The 20551-nt window shown below is 38.5% G+C and overlaps 1 protein-coding gene across 2 annotated transcripts in view; it reads left to right on the forward strand.

The window, feature by feature from the left end:
• The first annotated feature begins 5883 nt into the window (after positions 1-5883).
• Positions 5884-20551, forward strand: part of UBE2E1 (ubiquitin conjugating enzyme E2 E1) — a 53949-nt gene continuing 39281 nt past the window's right edge. The window contains exons 1-3 of one of the 2 annotated variants that reach the window (XM_014075904.2): positions 5884-6012; positions 7356-7537; positions 8524-8574. In XM_014075904.2, the coding sequence (XP_013931379.1) occupies positions 7386-7537; positions 8524-8574 (203 nt within the window). In that variant the 5' untranslated portion in view covers positions 5884-6012; positions 7356-7385. The remainder of the gene's footprint in view (positions 6013-7355; positions 7538-8523; positions 8575-20551) is intronic. The other variant, XM_087712856.1, reaches the window with a different exon arrangement.

Below are 20551 nucleotides of genomic sequence, written 5' to 3' on the forward strand. Positions count from 1 at the left end.
TTTGTGGCTACCGGTGTTTTTTTTTCTTCTCTGGGAAACGGGTCCAAACGGTTCTTTGAGTGTTTAAGGTTGCAGAACCCTGCCTTGAATCAACAGAAACATGCATTTAGATGATTTTTTCTTAAATTACTATACCAAAAATGAAACAACAAACAAAAACAAACAATGTACAGCTGAGGTGGATAGTTCTTAGTGTTGAAAGTTGTGATCAGTCCTTTGCAAACACAAAAACAAAGGAAAATGTTAATTTATAAGAAAGAAAAGAAATGGTACAAGGCATTTTTACTGAGCATAAAGGTAATGAAATTTAGAAGATTTTTGTACTATTGATTCCAAATATCACATCTTCAGACCTAAAGATTTATTTTATGTATTGCGTCTTTCCTTTCATTCAGACACTTAAGGCAGCATATATATTGTTTGCTCATTCTAATTTGGGTACACTGTGAATGGAATGGAATGGGTTAGCAGGGAAAGACCTAATGAGCTTCCAGGACTGAAAGTAAACCAGAATCTGTATCTCTCCATGCCTAATCAAAACTTAACAATTACATCACTTTGTGTTTTTTTCCCATTTTGTAAATAAAGTATGACAAATTAATTGCCTTGTCTACAATGATAAAGCTAGACTAGCTAGAAGTTATTCATATAGTTTCCACCTCAATTCATTGTTCATTATAGTCCCCTTTGGTACTTTTTTCTTCACCAGCAATTACACATCTAAAGGAAAAGGAATGTGGGCATTCTTTCAAGTTACCTTTTCATTTATATATCTTCTTAGAGAAAATGCCAAACTTCAGAACTATGAAACCCTTTCTCCTCATAATCAAGGTTCAAAATTACAACATACATTACCTTCCTCAAAAGATCATAAAATTCTAAATTCAGAGGAAGCAGAGATAAAGAACAAGACAAAAGGGACAGCATTTGCCAATTTTCCCTGTTGTTCTTACACAACAAAAGAGTGTCCATATAAAACATATCCAGGGATTCAAAAGAATGTTTGAATTTTTCTATTAATGTAGTTCATAGCCTAATAAGTAGAGCTATGAACTCTTGGGGGAGGGATCCCGGAGATGGACTCTAGGCCAGCTCTGAAAAATGAGCTTGTTCCTACCACTTCTGTTCTAACCAGAAGTATATGAAAGCTTGAGCAGGACATAGCTGATAGCATTTCCTATCTATATGCTCTGGTAACAGATACCCAGAAATGTTATGCATTTAATATTACCAATAACTTATAATGAGATGCCATCCACTTCATGAAGGAATGCGAAGCATAATCAATATAAATGTTGAGAAAAGGTATAATAATCAAATCACTCCCTTTATGTATAATTTCAAAAGAACTTCTTTTTATTTTTTTCAATTTCAATGTTGAAATGAAAAAGGCTCAGGATGTTTGTTACTGTCTGTCAGCAAGATGCCTCTCCAAAAACTAAACAAAGAGGGACTGAATTTGGTATAGTGGGAGGAGCAAAAATAATTTTTAAAAATTCCAGAAATAAATTCATTCATATTTACTTATGAAAAACATCTGTGCAGTTACCTACTGCTTCATATAAATCCTTCCTCCTATTTCTTCCTTTCATAGAACATATGTGGCCTGTTTGTCTCCCACAAACCCAGAGATACAATATAAAGGTAAAGCAGACACCACATATAGCAGAGAAGAAATTATTGATATTTCTTTCGTCCACTACTGCTAAAGAAATTGGAAAGAATTCCAGAAACCATTCCTATCTTATTATAAGCAATCCTCAACTTACAACAGGTCACTTACTGACTATTCAAAGTTACAATCTACTTAAAAAGGAGATTTTATAATTCAGATCCAAGTTCTAACAGTGACCCTCCCCACTCCCCCTGGGCAGTGAAATACTTTAGATGCTCAGTAATTCAGTTTGCCAGCATCCCAGCATCCCATGATCAAGGTTTTATGACAGTTTTCCAAAACCCAGAATTTTTTAGCAAAACTGCATTCATCATAAACAGTGGGTTCAAACAACCATGCTCACTTAATAACCTACAAAAACACTATGAACAGTCACGTGACCAATTCTTTTTACAATTGTTACAACTTATGTTTGTAACGGCAGGCTCCATTATGGTTATAATTTGACAGCTACCTGTATTAATTCAAGTGAAATCTTGCTGGCTGTCCATTAGCATAACTCCAAATACAATAAAAGTGGAACACATCTGACGTGCTGGGATGAATGAGCAATAGAAAGATTGAGTTTAAAAAATGGGACAGATCCAGCTGGGACTAAGGGGAAAAAATCTTTTAAAAGCCAATGCAGCTCAAAGGAAGAAGCAATTGGGCAGAAGTTCAGAATGTTGCCAATTGCTCCATTATTTACCTCCTCCCACCCCATTTGTGGGAAAATCTAGAGTGGAGCTGCTCTTAAGGAGTTGGAAAGAATTTCAGAAACCATTCTTGACATGCTTTCCCTACCATATTTTTCTCCCTATATCTCCCTCTCAATTCCACAACGCTTTACCTACCCCCATACCACTTCATACATAACAATAAAATGCTGTATTTCCAGATTGGAACTCTCTAATGCTATCCAACAGACATTAGTGGAAATGAAAACATATTTGTTTTCTTTATCTCTTCCCTAAACCTGCCTTCTTCCCTATATAGCCTGAATAGGGTTACTTCAGCTTGTTCATAAGGCTGACAATATACAACAAGCAATCCCACATGTATATCATAATAATGTGTCACACATGCACATTCATAATACTGTATATATGCTTTAATGTAAAGGTTTTGAATAACAATATCTAAATAAACTTCTGCTTCTGAGATTTGCAACATAGAATGGTATAGGGTAATTCTGATCTACAGACCTTTGAAGAAATACATTCTTAAATCTATTTTGTAACTCTAATTATATTGGCAAACTTTTTAGTTTAAAAGAACCAATGATGAAGGAATGCCCTATGATATCTAAGGAAATGTTATTGACAGAAATGAAGTATTTTAAAAACACACACATAGTGTAACTTTTTCAGACTTTTTATTATCTAGATCAGGCCTGTTCAACGAGTTTGTACTACCCACTGATTTTTTTTAAAGTAATAGATTTACAGCCACCAGTCAGTTCCAAGGCTTATGCCCTTCTATTATCTGCAAAACAACCAAACCATGTTTTTCTTTGCAGCCTACAAGGATTTTTAGTTTATCAATGTGGCTCTTTCTTCTTGACAGTTATGTATGTCTAATCTAGATGTAGAAAGGCAAACTTGGTTTTCTGATATCCTGAATCACAGAGGAAAATCCAGATCTCTTTTTGAATCATTTTTACCCTATTAAATTGAAAAATAACTAAATAAAATATAAAAGCAAAATTAAAATGCATTTATAATAACACATTTTTACACACCTTCACTCAGAAGGAAGTTTCACTAAGTTCAATGATATTTATACATAAGTCAATGGATATAGCCCCAAACCTAAGAAATAAAGGAAGTATTTATTTAACTAACAGACCAAATTTTGGAATAATGAACTTGAAAATCCTGTCCTGAAAATGAACAGCAGGTTGTTCTAAAACCAAACTCTTTTTATCTTAAAAAGTAAGCAATTTAATAGAAAAAAAGTGTGCAAGATGGATAGGCTACAGTTTCTTGCTGCTGTAGATCGAATTAGAATTGGAACATTGGTTCACATGGTTTGGGCTTTCCCTCCCCATTGTCGTATTTAAGTCTGAAATTTAAAATACATATTACAATATATCAGGTATCCCTTGTTTAGATATTTGGCTTTTCTCAGTGTCAGATTTGCCTTCTGGTTTAATAGGGGTAGGTTGAGGGAAACAGCTGGACTCCATATGAAAGAAATGTTGCAGCGAATCAAATTACACAAGTGTTTAAAAGCCATTTGGAGTGCTGACTTCTCTCCCCCTACAGCATCCACACAAAATAGAGCAATATTGCTTTTCTTAACTATGTAGTGCCTCCTCAGACATAGCAAATTCTAAATGGTTGTTAGGAAAAAAACTTTTAACAATGAGCAGTTTCACAGTAGAACCAATTACTAAAGAGACTTCCCATAATTGAGCATGTTCACAGGAAGCAAGACAGCCATCTGTTTGAGAGGCTTAAAATCAGATTCTTACATTGAGCAAGGGGTTGAACTTGATTATCTAAACAATTCTTTCCAGTTCTAGGATTCTAGGGTGCTAAAGAAGTGAAATTGGAAAATATTGGTGACTTGGTATGAGCATACTAAATTTTCTGTAGTTAAAAATATTCCAGCTTGCTTCGATTTGGCCTTCAAAACTCAGAATATTATTCATTTTTTATTTTATACAAGCAGAAACCCTTAAGGAAAGAAAAAGACTGTCCAGCTGAATGCATCCACTCTATTGGTTCTTGCTAGCATGTCTTTTGAATGCCCTTTCCTGTTCTAGGCCGAATTGATACTGCAATTCTATTCATATTGACTCAGAAATAAGTAGAAAGAATGGCAAAGCCAGTGCTTTCTTTCTTCACGAATAACGTGGAACCTGCTGATATGTGAGAAACTTCAGCAATTTATATATCTAATTAACATAGCATCACATCACTTGTCCCTTACAAATAGCACATCATTGTAACAGTTTAAAAGGGGAGGGGGGGACAGGACAAATGAAGCATTTTTTTTTTACACATAGGCTTTTCAGTAATACATCAGAAAATAAGACTGATTTTGTTTCTGTCTGTTGCCAATTTCAGACATGTTCATAATAATCCAAGAATAGGATCTATAATATTACAGAGTTCCCCATCATAAGGTAATGAAGTTATTCAATGAGATTCAACACTATGGATATATTTGAGGATATAAGAACCAAGTGTGAAAAATGAGATAATGTGGATGTTAATAAACATTTTACTAAGATGACATGTTTTTAACAGTTTAAACAATCAAGCACTATCATTTTTTTAATAATGCAATGGTGCCAGAATCTACAGCTTGTCATCAACATGTCTGGCTGGATTGTGACTACAATTTCTTAATGATAGCTCTGCATTGTTTGAAGAACGTAAATGGTTACCAATTGCTTTATTTAAAATAAACAAAAAAGTGAAAACAAGCACCCTCACCACCATTACAAAGATGAAGTTAAAGTTGCAGATTAAGTTAGAGGAAAATAATATGAGTTGCAAATGACACAGGTATGGGAAAGTAGAAATTTGTATGTCAAATTCCTGGAGAAGTTAGTTGGAGAACAGACTTATTGCCTGCAAAGCAGGGAGCAGGGGGAAACTGCCTGTAAAAGAAAGTAAAGGAAAAGGGTAATTTTAAAATCAGACTCTTTCCAATATTGTGTGTTACTTGGATAGTTCTTTCTCCCCGCGTTTTAATGTTTTCAAGTTCTTACAGATAAAAGGGGGGAAAGATCCCAACTGTTAGTGTACTGTAAGTGTGGGGTGGGGGGCCTCTGCTTGTCTTCCCTTTCAGACAGGTTCCTTTTAAAGTGACATCTCGCATTGTGTCATTCGTACTGTTATTGTCATTATCACTATTATTTTTAAAGTCCTCTGAAGAGTGTCCTATTAAGGTGTGAAGTCCTATTCGCTTGATCCAACAAGGGGAGATTCACCTCACAAGTATGAGGATGGTGGTACTACCCCCTTTTTTCTCGTTGCTCGTCTAAAAATCTTCAGGATGCAGTTTGGTAATAGAGCCATGTCTCCGGGGAAACACTCTTGGGATGGGGCAGTGGGTACGTCTTTAGATACTGACCCCTGCCCATTGATAAGTAGTACTCGTGTTTGTGTACGTGCGTGCACGTTCGTGTGTGTGTTGTGTGTGTAGTACTATGTGTGGCACCGGTTGGCTGGATGCCCTCCCTGCTTGGCGGGGGGGGGGGAAGGGGGGGCTGAGCCAGGCAGGGAAGCCATTGCCTGTTTAATAGTTGCTGTTGCAGCACTTCCGCTTCTCTCCCTGCGAGAGACACACGAGTGGCCAGGCCCAGCCGCACCGAGGAGGAGCAGCCAGACACAAAGGGAGAGGTATGGGGAAGGGGCACCCCAACGCCACGACCAGACACAGCTCCCCTTTCCTGGGTCACGGCTTGGTCCGGACAAGCTCTGAGGGGAAAACGAGGGAAAGCGAGCCGGTGGGGCTTTGTGGTTGCCCGGGGAATGCGAGGGATGGGAGAACGATGTGGGTTGGTAAAGGAGATCGGGGGAATGGAGGAAGGAAAGGATTTGGGGCGATTCTTTCTGGGGCTGTCAGATATCACCCCCAGCACAGCTGTCCCTTCGACTGAGCCGCAAGAGGCCGGCAGTGGCAAGAGGGGTGCTTCGATGTGCAGCTCTCTTTCCACCACTACCACCCCACCCCCCTAAGTCCTGCTTGTGAATGGAGGCAAAAGATGGGCTGGAGAGGGGGGAAATTGGAGGGGGAGAGGGCTGAAGTGAAAGAAGGGGGTATCCGGATCGAGAAGTGGGCAGCAGCATGGGAGTGGGGGGGGGGGGTCAGCAGACAGCGAAAAGATCTGCGGGCGGGGAGTCCCGTTGGAGAACCTTTTTAAATTGTAGAGATACCCAAATACCCACACACACACACGCCTTTTAGAAATTCCTGTCGCCCTTAACACACAAATGGTGGCCGAAAGCTACAAATTTCCCGCCCCCACACGTACCTCATCTCTTTTCTGATCAATCCTCCCTCCTCTCTAAATTAGTAGTTATGGATAATACACTTCCTGAGAAGTATTACATCCCACTGCTCATCTTGGGGTTCTAAGTTTCCTTTCTAATCTCTTAAATTATCACCATATTACCTTTACTTTTGATCAGGTATTCTTGCTACACCCCTCTTCCCAAATGGGAATTTCTTCTTTCTGCTTAAGCTTGTAAATAAGGATTCCCCTGCTTTCTCAGCAACATTTTGTTATGATTAATAGACAGTGAATTATTGTTGATGGTGTCTTCTCCATGTGCCTGTGTCTTCGGAGTGGATATTTGGGAGAGGGGTTTTGTAAGTCTCACTCAAAAAATTGCAGGAAGAGACATTTAAGGAAATTATTTAGTCTCAGTAATCCTGTTTCCCCTTCCTTCCCTCCACCCCTCCCTCTCTCTGACCTATGTCACCCTCATTTTCCTTCTCTCCTCCCTTCTATCTAGAGATGGAACGAGCATTAAATGTTATTGAAGCAGAAAGGGGGGGGGTGTTTCTTTTTCCTCCTTTAATCCAGTCCCTGCAATGGGAGAAGTAAATGTTTCCCAAGAGTTATAATCTTGAGACATACTCACAGAGACAGTCACATACACACATGCACACACACACACATGCACCTATTAGTAATTCTCAGTTTCCCTCCCTGTTCCTTGTGGTATTTCTTCTCCAGGTTTGGGTGGAGCTATAGTGGGGGGGAGCTATGTCGGATGACGATTCAAGGGCTAGCACCAGCTCTTCTTCATCTTCATCCTCCAACCAACAGACTGAGAAAGAGACAAACACACCTAAGAAGAAAGAAAGTAAAGTCAGCATGAGTAAAAATTCCAAGCTCCTTTCCACCAGTGCAAAAAGGTGAAATTGTCTTTTAACTATAACCTTTATTTCCTGTCTTTTAAAATGTGATTTAAAATGTGATTTTACTCTTTTCAATATCCCTGTTTAACTCCTCTCTGTGAAAGATAATAACTTTTCCAAATATATATTGTCATTCCTTTAAAGGTGCATTATTTTCCTGATAACTTTCCTCTTACTATTTGTCTATATTACTGATATTGATAGTGAGAAAAGTTGAAGGCATGTGACTAGAAACCCAGACTGTAAATTCCTGCCTTGCTGCTGACTTATTACACTACCCTGAGGAAAACATTTCATTTCTTCACCTATCTGAATATGTAGATTATAATAATAGTCTTCACATAAAGAATGTAAAAGGTTTTTTTATATTTGATTGCTGCTTTAAGCTAATGTGACAAAATATTTATTTTTATGAAAGAGGGATTCTGCTTTTTATTATAATGTGCATTTCAATTAACAAATTCTATTTTCCAATCAATTTGAATTCAATACATACTTTAAGACTTTTTTGTAAAATATGCTCTGCTTCATTGGCAAGACTTGTCAATGTCCATTTCAACTGCAAATACTTGTATTGTACACCTTCATGGTTATGATCCATTTGCTCTTTGACTGGAATTTGAAGGAGAATTTTCAAACAAGTTGGCTAATAGAGCTAGTTCTCTGTATCTTGTTTATATTATTATTATGACAACAGAAACAATAAATATAAAAGAAGCAGATTTTCTTTAGGAATTTATATAGAGATATATAGAGAGAAGTCTTGTTTGGGGAAGGAAAAGAAGGAATATTTCATGTGTCTTTTGTCTACTATCTTTAATTTAAGTGATAAAAATATTGATTAGGAAATATCAGGAAATGTTTATTGGCTTCTCTTATGTAAATCTATGCAATTTTCTTTCAATTCTGTCAATAGGGAAACTAAAAAATAGATCAAACTAACTCCACAAAATAATGTGAACCTTTGTTGTTTATTGTCATAGGATTCAAAAGGAATTGGCTGATATCACTTTAGATCCACCTCCCAATTGCAGGTATGTATTGATACTTCTCCTTTTTACCTTTATACATTACAAGTATGGAAATTACAATGCCATCCTATATTTTCTCCCATGTCCTGTTGTTAATGTTTAAGTAAGAAATATCATCTGATGATATTATATTATATTTCCAACTTTCATTAAATTTGTCCTGGTTACGGGTTAGCAGGGAAAGGCAGAGTACAAAATTATCACATCTCATATTATTATTTATCATTAAAAGAATTCGAGGTTCACAGTGCTCAATTCCATTGCTATATAGACATTTTTCAAAAATACCATTTTTGATTCTGAACACTATTACCGAAAATCTTTTTTGAAGAGTTGGGTTGTGTAAAATAGTTCTTTATAAACTTTGAAATTCAGGATGTGAGTTTCAGATGTGAATGTTTTTTATGAAAAATTGCATATAAAGCACATTTGCAAATAGAGCACATTTCCATTTTGTTACTTTCTTTCTTCTTTTACCTTCAAAAATAGTTTTAATATTGTTATTGAGATTTGGGGATAAAGAGGAAATATCCCTTCTATCTCTGTGCGCAATAGTAATGTATGTTACAGTAATTTTAAGGGTCAGTTGTATACTTTAAGCCCCTGTATAATCTGTAAATAGCATATCCTGAGGTATGTTGTCTTTTATAAACTAGCTCTGAGCTGTCTTTTAAAAGATTTAAACAAGTTTGGAAAGTATGTGCTATCCCTTAATTTTTCTAGCCTTTAGTTAGGAAGTAGTAAAATCTTTTGTTTTGAATAGAAGGATGAGTAGATTTCATGGCTATCTCACTCTGGAAGAAGAATAGAAAATATTTCTCTGATCAATGAGGGCTGTCATGCTATGGAAACTACACACCATTTTAAGTTATGGTGATTGTAAACAGTCTATACTCTACATCCAGTATTGAACCATTTTCTTTCTCTTTCCAGCCCACACTTTTTGAATCAAAGTTTGTACACAGATTTTCATGGGATAATTTCAATAGTTAACTCTATTTAAACAGCTCATGTTTGAATCTAGTCTCTCACATTTTTATTTTGGCAAAAAATATTGATAGTAAATGTAGATTCTTTTTCTAGGAATCATAAATTTTAAGACACATGAAATATACTTGTTTTGCTCAAGACCTTTGAGGGACAGAGATTGGATTATGCCACAATAAATCTACGGATTATAAGAGTCTTGTATTTATGATTATATAAGTAGATAAAATGTAGATTACTGTGGGTTTTTTACAAAAAATCTAAGTTCATTGTTCACGTCGAAGATTAGTTGTGATTTATACTCATAATTGTTCAAAAAAATAAGAAAAACAATGCATCTAGCAGTAATGTTGTTTTCTGATAAAGTTCCTGAGTTTTGATAAAGTCTGTTTAGTTCAGAAAGTGTTCTTTTTTGCATTAAACATATTAAAATTCTTTTTTGTATAAACATATAGAACAATTTTCACTAGAAGAAATGTTTTAGCCAGCACAGATGTCATATTAAAAGAATTGGCACAAGAAATATAACAATGATTTATGTACCATTTGTAAAAGTAATGTGGATACTATTACCTAATGAATAGACCGACAGTGTTAAAATTATTATTTATTTAAATAACATAGGCACCAAGCTATCAAGGCTATTTCTATTGTCTCTGCATCCTTCATCAGCACTTATCAATTCTCAAGTTGCTTTCATTATGAGTTGGAAAAGCTTTAGTTTCTACTTAACATATGAATAGTAGAAGTACAGTGGTGATATGGGTGTCTGTATAAGTTGATGTACTAAATAAATAAATAAATGGTCCTTGTCCAGGGTTTTTGAAGATTTGAGGCTAGCATTGATAAGAAAGCACAAAAGATGACAAGTTTGTAAATACTGTTTTCAGGTGAAAACTATTTCACTTAATTCCAGTTGATAAGCAGAGATGTCTTGGTATTCTTAATGTTAATGGTGACAGGGGCAACTGCTTTATTTTTCAGATATCCTTTTTTCTTTAGGAAGTCTGCCAACAGTTGTTCTAACTTTCTTTTTTTAAATTCAATCATTTGCCTTCAGGCCAAGGTTGAACACTGTCAGTGACAGTCTGCTTATATTTTAGCAATAGCAATAGCAGTTAGACTTAAATACCGCTTAATAGGGCTTTCAGTCCTCTCTAAGCGGTTTACAGAGTCAGCATATTGCCCCCAACAATCTGGGTCCTCATTTTACCCACCTCGGAAGGATGGAAGGCTGAATTAACCTTGAGCCGGTGAGATTTGAACTGCAGAACTGAATCAGCTGAAGTAGCCTGCAGTGCTGCACTCTAACCACTTCGCCACCTCGGCTCTTTTTTGTGTAGATTGTGCTTGAAAAACTAAGATTTGCCAGCTTCATGTGAATATGTGTAGTGTAAGTTAATGGTCAGGCACAATCAATTAAGTTCACACATGTAGAGTTCAAATGGATTACTTTATTATATCCTGCATATAATACAGGAATGACCCCAGACTACCTGCCTTTTCTTGGAAACAAATAGATAAGGACCCATGAAAGTTATAGGGGAGGGGATTAACGCTAGGTCTCTTAGACTCAAGGCTAATTCCCACTTGAGCTCTCCTTCTTGTATGACTGGCAGTTTTCTAACATTAATGAAGTGATTAGTATTGTACTAAGTCTTCGGGGTAAATTGAAAAAGATTTAAGTAATTCTCATAAAAATGACCATTGACTATAAGCTGCTTGAATAGAATCTCAGTCCTTGATTTGTAAGAAATTTGTGTCCAAATGTGATGCTTAGAAAATTATAACTAAAATTAAAGTTTTGTGCTGAAATGGTGCTGTGTAGCTATTTTGGATTTTTTTTTCATAACAGCTTTCTCTTGTATCTACTCCTTTATTACATATGACCATCTTCATTGTCCTTTATTCTAATATTTGGTAGTAATCTTGATGGCAACTCTTTCCTTTCATATAGCAATACTTTTCAAGTAATCAAATTTCACCTCATTTTATCTTGGTTTAAAATGCTCCAGATGTTGACCAAGAGCTTTTCTTTATTGACCATGTATATAAAAACTAGAAACTCTTGATACTATACTGACATAACTATTTCTGTGCAACATATTGAACAATGTATGTATCAAAAAACTGCTATCTGAATAGCAAATCCAGGCACCCACTACCCTGTTTCCCCCAAAATAAACCTCCCTGGATAATAAGCCCAATCGGGCTTTTGAGTGCATGGGCTAAAATAAGCCTTCCCCTGAAAATAAGCCCTCCCTGAAAATGTTGCAACACAGTAGCAGCCATGAGGTGACCATGCTCACCACCTCCTGCACCTCAAAAATAATAAGACCTTCCCGAAAATAAGACCAAGTGCTTATTTCAGGGGTCAAAAGAAAATAATACCCTGTCTTATTTTCGGGAAAACACGGTAGGCTTTCATTAACCTTCAAAAAACAATAGAAGAAAAACAGGTTTCTATAAAGAAGGTTTGTGTATAATTTATGAACTAAAGATCTTGATTTGATAACTTTGATAAAAGAATTCAGTGCAAATGGCTTTATAGCCCAATCAAGAAGACTGATACATTGGAAAGTTAATGTCTACCTGAATCTTTTCCAGCTGTTTCCCAGATTTTTATGAATGGTACCAACATTGTTTGCAATTTATCAGGAAATACTAACAATAAAACAGGGGTCAAAATACATAAATAAAGCTAACACTTATTCCTTATGACTTATTCCATTTCATGATTTTTTTTCAGTTTAAGGACATTCTGTTATAAATATTAGTGATATGTTTTTTTTAATATAAAAAGCTATACATCTTGTAACAAAAATAATAAATATATGTTTTCTTAAGATTTAATGTTCTGTCAGGAATTAATAAACACATAGACATGCATAGAATCTTCTGTCTTGTAAATATAGAGATGAAAATGATGAAATTTCATTAAAATAACTAAAGCCTATTGTTTTTACACACCATCTTTTTCTTATGTGTGCGTGCTGTCATAAGGCACATACAAAGGAACAGAGGTTTGTGTCATATTGGTGTGATCCTATTTTCCTCATCTAACCCCATGTTCTATAGCAGGTGTGTCAAACTGGCACCTCACAGGCCAGATGCATCATCCACAGACCAGCTCACCCCAGCTCTGTAAAGGGAAAAAACATCATGCTATATCACGTGACAACAACGTGACACTGCAAGTTTGACACCTGTATCCTATAGACACCACTGAATAAACTCCTTCCATGGACACTGCAGAAAATCAGTATTGAACTGTACTTCACATTAGAATTAATCCAGTCCCAAAACCATTTTTTTAAGCACTTTTAGATAGTCCGCTGGAAGTAGAAGCATGTGCAAATCCATGTTTTAAGAGTTGACAATATAGTTGTTTTCTGGAAATCATATATGAATATGTTTTCATTGACAGCTAGTGAGCTGTTTTCTAACTCAGCATACATAATGTAGGAATAGTCTAGTTCCGTGATGGTGAACCTATGGCACGCATGCCACAGATGGTACGCGGAGCCATATCAGTGGTCACGCGAGCTTACCTCTGGTGCATATGCGTGCGCTGGCCAGCTGATTTTCAGCACTTCTGGACCCACTAGAAGTCAAGAAACAGGCTGTTTTGGGGCCTTCTGGGCCCCTCAGAAGTAAGGAATAGGCTGTTTTCAGACCTTCTGGGCCTACGAAAAGTCAAGAAACAGGCTATTTTCGTCCTTTAGTGGGCTTCCAGGGGGGGAGGCCGTTTTTTCCCTCCCCAGGCTCCTAGAAATGCTCTGGAGCATGGGGAGAGCAAAAAACAGGCCCTCCGATCTGACCAGAAGACAGCAAATGGGCCATTTCTGGCCTCTGGAGGGCCTCTGGGGGGGGGAGGGTGTTTTTGCCCTACCCAGGCTCCTAGAAAGGCTCTGGAGCCTGGGGAGAGCAAAAAACAGGCCTTTCAGTCCGACCGGACATCAGCAAATGGGCCATTTCTGGCCTCCAGATGGCCTCCATGGCGATTGGGAAAGCCATTTTTGCCCTCTCCAGGCTGCTAGAAATGGTCTGGCGCCTCATCTGTCTGACCTAAAGTCAACAGATGGGCTGTTTTCGGCCTCTAGAGGGCCTCCAAGGGTGGGGAGGCCTTTTTCACCCTTCCCAGACTCCAAGAAAGGGTCTAGAACCTGGGGAGGGCAAAAAACAGGTCCACCATGCCATCACGTGCCAAAAGTGGAAGTCACGCAGGGAGGGATTGTGCGCACATGCAAGGGGGGTGGGTGCATAGAATTATGGGTATGGGCACGCACACGCACGACCCCCCCCAAGCTCCCCCCGCTTTTGCACGTGATGGCAAAAAGGTTATCCATCACTGCTCTAGTTCTTAAACCAGGATGAGAATTATGGTTTTATTCCTTTGTTTGTTAGCTAGAAAGTGAGATTTATGGTAGCCAGCTTCATTTCCTGATTGCAATATTTTTGATTTTACTAATTTATCAGTCAAATCATTTATTATAAACACAAATTTGTACAATTAGAGGAGCAGTTTTTCAATAAGTCTAAATATATACACATGCGCATAAAATTATTTTCTATATTTTGCCACTAATATTGAACATTTCAAAGCACAGTTATTTTTAAAATCTCCCCAGTGTATCATATACTCAGATTATATGATAGTGAGAACAATTGGTCAATGGAATGACTTGCCTTTAGAAGTTGTGGCTGCTCCAACACTGGAGATTTTTAAGAAGAGATTGGACAACCATTTATCTGAAATAATATAGGTTCTCCTGCTTGAGCAGGGGATTGGATTAGAATATCTCCAGGGTTCTTTCCCACTCTGCTATTCTGTTTATAAAAGTGTTTAGTCATTTCACATCTTAGCAGTTTCATATAGTTGCAGGTATCTTCAGATTAAAAAGTGACAAGAATCTTGTTAAGTTATATTCTTTAGTGGTTTCTATTTTCCTAAAGGAAGAAACAATCTGCTGTATTCCAATTTTTAAAAAAAAGATAATTATAGGAAAGAATGTTTTAGGGATTTTGCAGTACATGTAAGATTATGATATATACATTCCATAGTGATTTTTCCTTGTTTACTAAATTGATAATTGCCTATTATGTAATACTTGATCATTGTGAATTTTTCTATACACTAAATGGCATATAGCACCATTTAGTACTATACACTAAAATAACCACTTACTATAATATTATATTATGCCCTTGGTAATACCATTTTCAACTTGTATATATTCTTCATCCTTCAGGTTATGCTTGAAAACACATTGGAGGGATGAGTAATAGTTTATGTATCTGTGCCTTCTTACAACTTGTTTTATTTTGGTTCTGAATTATTACTTTCAAATTCAGATAATCAAAAGGGTTGCATTTGATCAACATGTATCTGCCTTCCCTGGATTTCCAACTATTTTGGGAATACAAATATTGAGAGAAAAACAGATAAATGTTAATTCTGATGATAGAAAATTTAGCCAATGGATACAAGTAGCTACATGATGTCTGTCTTGTTTTATAGCTCAAATATTGTTTAAACTATTTCATTAATCACTTCAGATAGTAGTGTTCTATAGACTTGACAATTACATAAATGTAATATTAAAATTTATCTTTTTTCACCTGTCATCTTACTACTTTGCTTTTGATATTTGGAAATATGAATAATGTAATATCCAACTTTTGTCTATAATCAGAAAGTTGGACTTTTGAGATTCTACCACAATTAATTCAGAAGCTTCATTTTATCTAAGTGGAATTTGAGTGTGACTCATATGCTTTTTATACTAATAGCATCAAGTTATATACCGAGATCTTGTCCATTTAAAAAAAAAATGAAAATAGGGCTCAGAAAGAGTTTTGCTAAAGGGGTGCTACAGAATAAGTAATACATGGGGCTAAAAAGGCCAATAATTTGATCTAATCCAAATGTTTTGATTAAGAAGTAGAGTTTGAACTATATAAATATTGCTTAATATTATTTCTATCTTTGTGACTTGTGATTTTTCAAAAACTGATACATATTGTATACATTTCAGAACTAATGACATATTTACATGTTTTTCAGTACAAAAAACCCTTTACACATGTAGCTTTATGCCAGCATAGTCATGTCTAAATAGTACTTCCATGTATCTAACTTTGCTAATTTATCTAAATGTTTGAAAAATTATGGGAGCTGTTAATAAACAATTCTATTGCTATAAATCATATCGAAGATATTTTACAAACTAGGAGAAACTTTATTATTTTGTCTCAGCAGGGTGCAATGACTGTTCAGCAAATGGACACTGCGATTGGAGCATTGGCTTACCTGATATGTCCATTCTCTGGAAAAGTGGAGACAGCATCCATGTGTGGGTTATTCTCATGTACCATCCAGTAGAACTGAGTCTGCAAAGTTTAAGTCCTGCCTCTTCCTGCTGCCATACCCAGCTTTTCTGACAAAGACTAATATGCAGACAAATGGGTGTAAGCAGAACTGATCTCTCCAAGGATACCGGGCCGGACCTTAAGGGTGGGGCTGGATGCTGTCTCCACTTTTCCAGAGAATGGGTGCATCAGGTAAGCCAGCGCTCCATTCTCCTGAGTCAGTGGACACAGCATCCATGTGTAGGACATACCAGAGGTTGTCCACTATTACAGGTGGGAAACAGTCCGAGACAAGACCCCCCTGATTGACACTAACCTGTTGAAAGACTCTTCTCCCAAAGGCTACATTGGCCGATGTGTATCTATCAATCTGGTAGTTCCTAATAAAGGTGGACAGAGACATCCACGTGGCTGCCCTGCAAAGCTCATGTAAAGGAGTTTATGTGCCCCAAGCCGCCGAAGTGGCTGTGCTACGTGTTGAATGGGCTGTAATGTGTTCCGGAATGGGATGTGCCTGAGAGGAATAAGCTTTCAAAATACATCCCCTGATCCACTTTCCTAATAAGGAGGAGGATGTTTTGAGGCCCATAAAGTCTGGTTGAAAAAAAATGAACATGGCTTCTGTGCGCCTGAAGGATGAAGTTCTGTGCGGGTAGATTAGTAAGGCTCTTTGAACATCTAGTGTATGCCATCTATGTTCCACATGGTGGACTGGATCCGGGCAGAAATTTGGTTATAACCAATTATTGCATGCGGTGAAACATGGTGTTCACCTTGGGAATGAATGTTGGGTCCACTCTGAGGACTACCCGGTCTGAGTAGAAGGTGCATAGATCTTGCCGCATGGAAAGAGCCGCTAGTTCCAAAATCCGGCGAGTGGATGTAATGGCTACCAGAAATATCACTTTTTGTGACATGTATAGGAAGGATGTGTCCTTCAGAGGTTTGAATAGGGCCTGGGTGAGTGCTTGAAGGACGAGAGGCAGGTTCCAAGATGGGTAGCAATGGACAGTTGGTTAATGTAAATTAGTGGCCAAAATTGCTTGATGAGTGGTTTGTGTGTCAAGAGATTTCTGTCAGTACAGAAGAGAGGGCTACAACCTGTTGCCTAAGGTGTTGGGTGACAGGCCCGTTGATAGTCCGCCCTGCAGGACTTTGAGAATGTGACATGTCAGTGCATGTAGAGGAGCTTCCTTCCTGGTCCATGTACAGAATGCTTTCCACGTGGCATCGTAGATCCTATTTGTTGAGGGTCTCCTTGCCACTTGAATCATGTTGATGACCACTGGGGAAAGGCCTGGCCACTATGGAGGACCTGACTGATTTAGCTGCGAACTTGGCCACGTTAAGTGAGGCGTCCACTGAAAATTGGAGAGCTGCCTTCAACTTGTTGAGCTTCTGATGGAACCTCGAGTCACTGATAGGGATCCTGTCTTGTAGCTGTTGAAGCCACAGGAGGGTGGTCCTATTAAAAAATGAGGATGCGGTGGACACCCTAAGTGCCCAGGCGGCTGATTGGTAACCTTTAATGAGGACATATTCAACCCTCTTCTCCACCTTTAAGGCGTCCTCTGTATTGCTAGGAACTACATTGGGGAGGACAGCGCTGCCACTGGAGCATCAACGGAAGGAACCTCCAATGCCTTAACTAGATCTGGCCCAATATTGTAAAAGCGTTTGTCCTGGGCCGTAAGAAAGGGACCCAAGCCCAGGGACTTCCATTGGTGCTGAACTACGTCCAGAAAAAGAGGGGGTGGGAACCACTTCCTTCTGAATAGTAGGCTTGGGCTGCTTCCAGATTGGCTATCTTCTGGGCTTTCAATAACAGGGATCTAAACAGAGATAGTTTGAAAAGCTTAGCTAATGTTGTCTGGTCTAGATCTGATTTCTCGTCCTCTGAGAGTTTGGAGTCCCTTTGGAGATCCTCCTCCTCCTCCGAAGAGGAACTCTCCGACAATGCAGCGGCTCGCTCCTCCTGAACAGGGGGCTCCCTTGCCTGTTCTCTGGAGGCAGACTTCTTATTTTGCTTCTTGCACCTTTTGGAGCTAGAGGACTTTTGCTGCAGGCCTGCTGCAATTCCCTGCCTAATGGCCTCGGAGATAATGGCCGCCATATCAGGAAGGGGAGACCCTCTACACAGGCCAGCCGTGACCCATGCCGTGGGGGAGATGGCAGAACCAGCTGAGCCCTGACTGTCCATCCCTTCCAGGATAGAGGGCTGTTGAGCCTCTTCCATGTCCTGGTCAGACCCTTCGCTGTCTGGTGATAGATTCCCCTCCAGGCAGGGGGCTTCTGGTTGGGCAGTCACCTCAGAAGGAGAGGGATCTGGGAGAAGGCCACTGATCACCTCTCTGCCTCTTTTTGGGCTTTGGTGAATTGTTTATCTAGGGCCTTTTGCCTCCTGAATTCTGCTCTTTGCGTGGCTTTTGATTTCCTCTTGGTTCCCCCCCCCTTTTGGGGGGGGACGGACTTCCTCCTGCTAGTCAGGCAAAGGTCGATGGCCCTTCAAGAGGGTCAACCGACAAAGGGGATGAGACCTCCCTATCACCACCTTCCATGCTAAGGGGTAGCTGTCCGACCTGTAGTAAAAGTTCAGAGGCCGCCACTGAGGACAGTATACTATGGAGGTGGCTAACCCAATTAAAGAGCACACCAGGGCCTGGGTTCTGGGCAGTGGAGAGCAGACCATTAAGCCCCTTAGACAAGCATACCTGGGCCTGTCTCTCAGTCTGCTACAGGAGGCCACACTGGGTCCCTGTGCAAAAAGCCTCGATGGAGGCAAAGGGAGGTTTGGCCTGAACTGGGTCTCCTGTCACTTGCTGGAATGCGTGAGTGACTGCCCCGGGGTTCCCTAACACTGGTGGCCATGGGGAACTGGCTCTGGAGAAGAAAGGGCCTTCCCACTGCCCTGTAGGCCTCCATGTGCTTTCCAAAATGGCGCCCGCCGCACTTGCTGAATTCAAAATGGCGGCCACCATTTTCGCACCCTAAGCCTCGGATGCTCCGAACTGCATGAAAACCTGCTCCTCCAGCTATCTGTGTTTCCCGGCCCCACGCTGACTCACTGGGGCAATCTGCGGCTGCAATGTCTTCCAAAGGTCTCTGCAGCCGAATGCTGTGAAGCTGATGCTGCGCAGTGCTGGTCCACGAGGAGCCAAACAGAAAGGCAAGAAGGCTGAAGGGGAATGTAAGGGAACCTACAGGATCAAGGAAAAAAGGGTGTTGGAAAATTAACAGCTCAGGGAAGGGAAGAAGTGAAGAAAACTTCAGGAATTAGCTATTTCCCTAGGAGAGACCATCTGCATATCTTGTTCAAAAGGTTGCTGAGTCACAAAAGCTAGGTATGGCAGCAGGAATAGACGGGATTAAACTTTGCAAACTCAGTTCTTTTGGATGGTACATGAGAATAACCCACACATGGATGCTGTCTCCACTGACTCAGAAGAATGAGCAGGGTCAGACCTAGATAGTAGTATTTGAATGGAAACCTGCATCAAAGGAGTTTATATAGGCTGACTGGAAAGTAAAAAGCAAAATAACCTGGGAAAAGGCACTGGTAAAGCAACTCACACTGTTGCTAAAAAAATTAAATTAAATTTAAAAAAAATTCTGTATGGTCACCAGGAGCTGAACGTGACTAGTGTTCTTTGGGCCACTATTGTATACAAAGAGGAATTTTGGATTTTGACAAAAAGTAGGAATAATTTTTAGTATTGTGCTGTGATTTCATGTTCAAACTATTATCAATCCCATGACCTCTTTTTTCAGAATGAGTAATGTAGTAATTGCTCATCTTGAGTTTAGGAAATCATGGGCGGAGGGCAATCATAGTTGTCTTTCTGAAGCTAGGAGAGAAACCCTGAGAGAATCCCTCCCTGCAGTTCTATGCAAACCACATATAGTGCTAAATTTCTTGGTATTGAAGTTCAAAGATGTAGCTCTTCTAAATTGGAACATTGTATCTATAAATACATTGGATTGATCAGAAAAAGAACACAGAAGTATTAACAGTGGGTGACAGGAATTGAAGAATAGCTATTTACCTATTTGTTTGATTGGCCTTTATTATGGTTAAAAACTACCAAGATTGGTTTAGAAGACATGAATGATTTCTTACTTAAGTTCCCATTTCTATTATAGAAGAATATAAACCACGTACAATAATTTTGATTTTTTTAAATGAATATAAATAGTGTTCATAAAGTCTCACAGAAAATGGGGGATTCTTGATTGCAGTAAAGTAATTTTTCTAAGACTATATTTTTTTCTGTGTAATTCCCATGATAGGAAAGATTCTGCTACAATAAAAGTGAAAAGGCATTTTACCAAAAGATTCTAGGAGGAAAAAAATAAATCTCCCTCATGGATATTACAATAATTCGTGTTGGGGGAAAAAGATATGTTTGAGGTACAGGCTGATAAACACAGAAATATAATTATTAAATTTTGAAACGTAATTGTTTTGAAGATTAGTGGGTAGCTTATTTTTAGAAATCTGCACATGATGCTTATCTATATTCTAAATATGTCTTAAAATCTATTTTCTGATCAGAAAAGATATATTGTATTCAAAGTAATCCTAAATTAATGTTTTTCAATATAGGGAGAAAATACAATTTGT

The sequence above is a fragment of the Thamnophis sirtalis genome, unplaced genomic scaffold, assembly GCF_051295495.1.
Source record: "Thamnophis sirtalis isolate CommonGarterSnake01/CBP01778 unplaced genomic scaffold, rThaSir2_p1.2 scaffold_4, whole genome shotgun sequence".
NCBI lineage: Eukaryota > Metazoa > Chordata > Lepidosauria > Squamata > Natricidae > Thamnophis > Thamnophis sirtalis.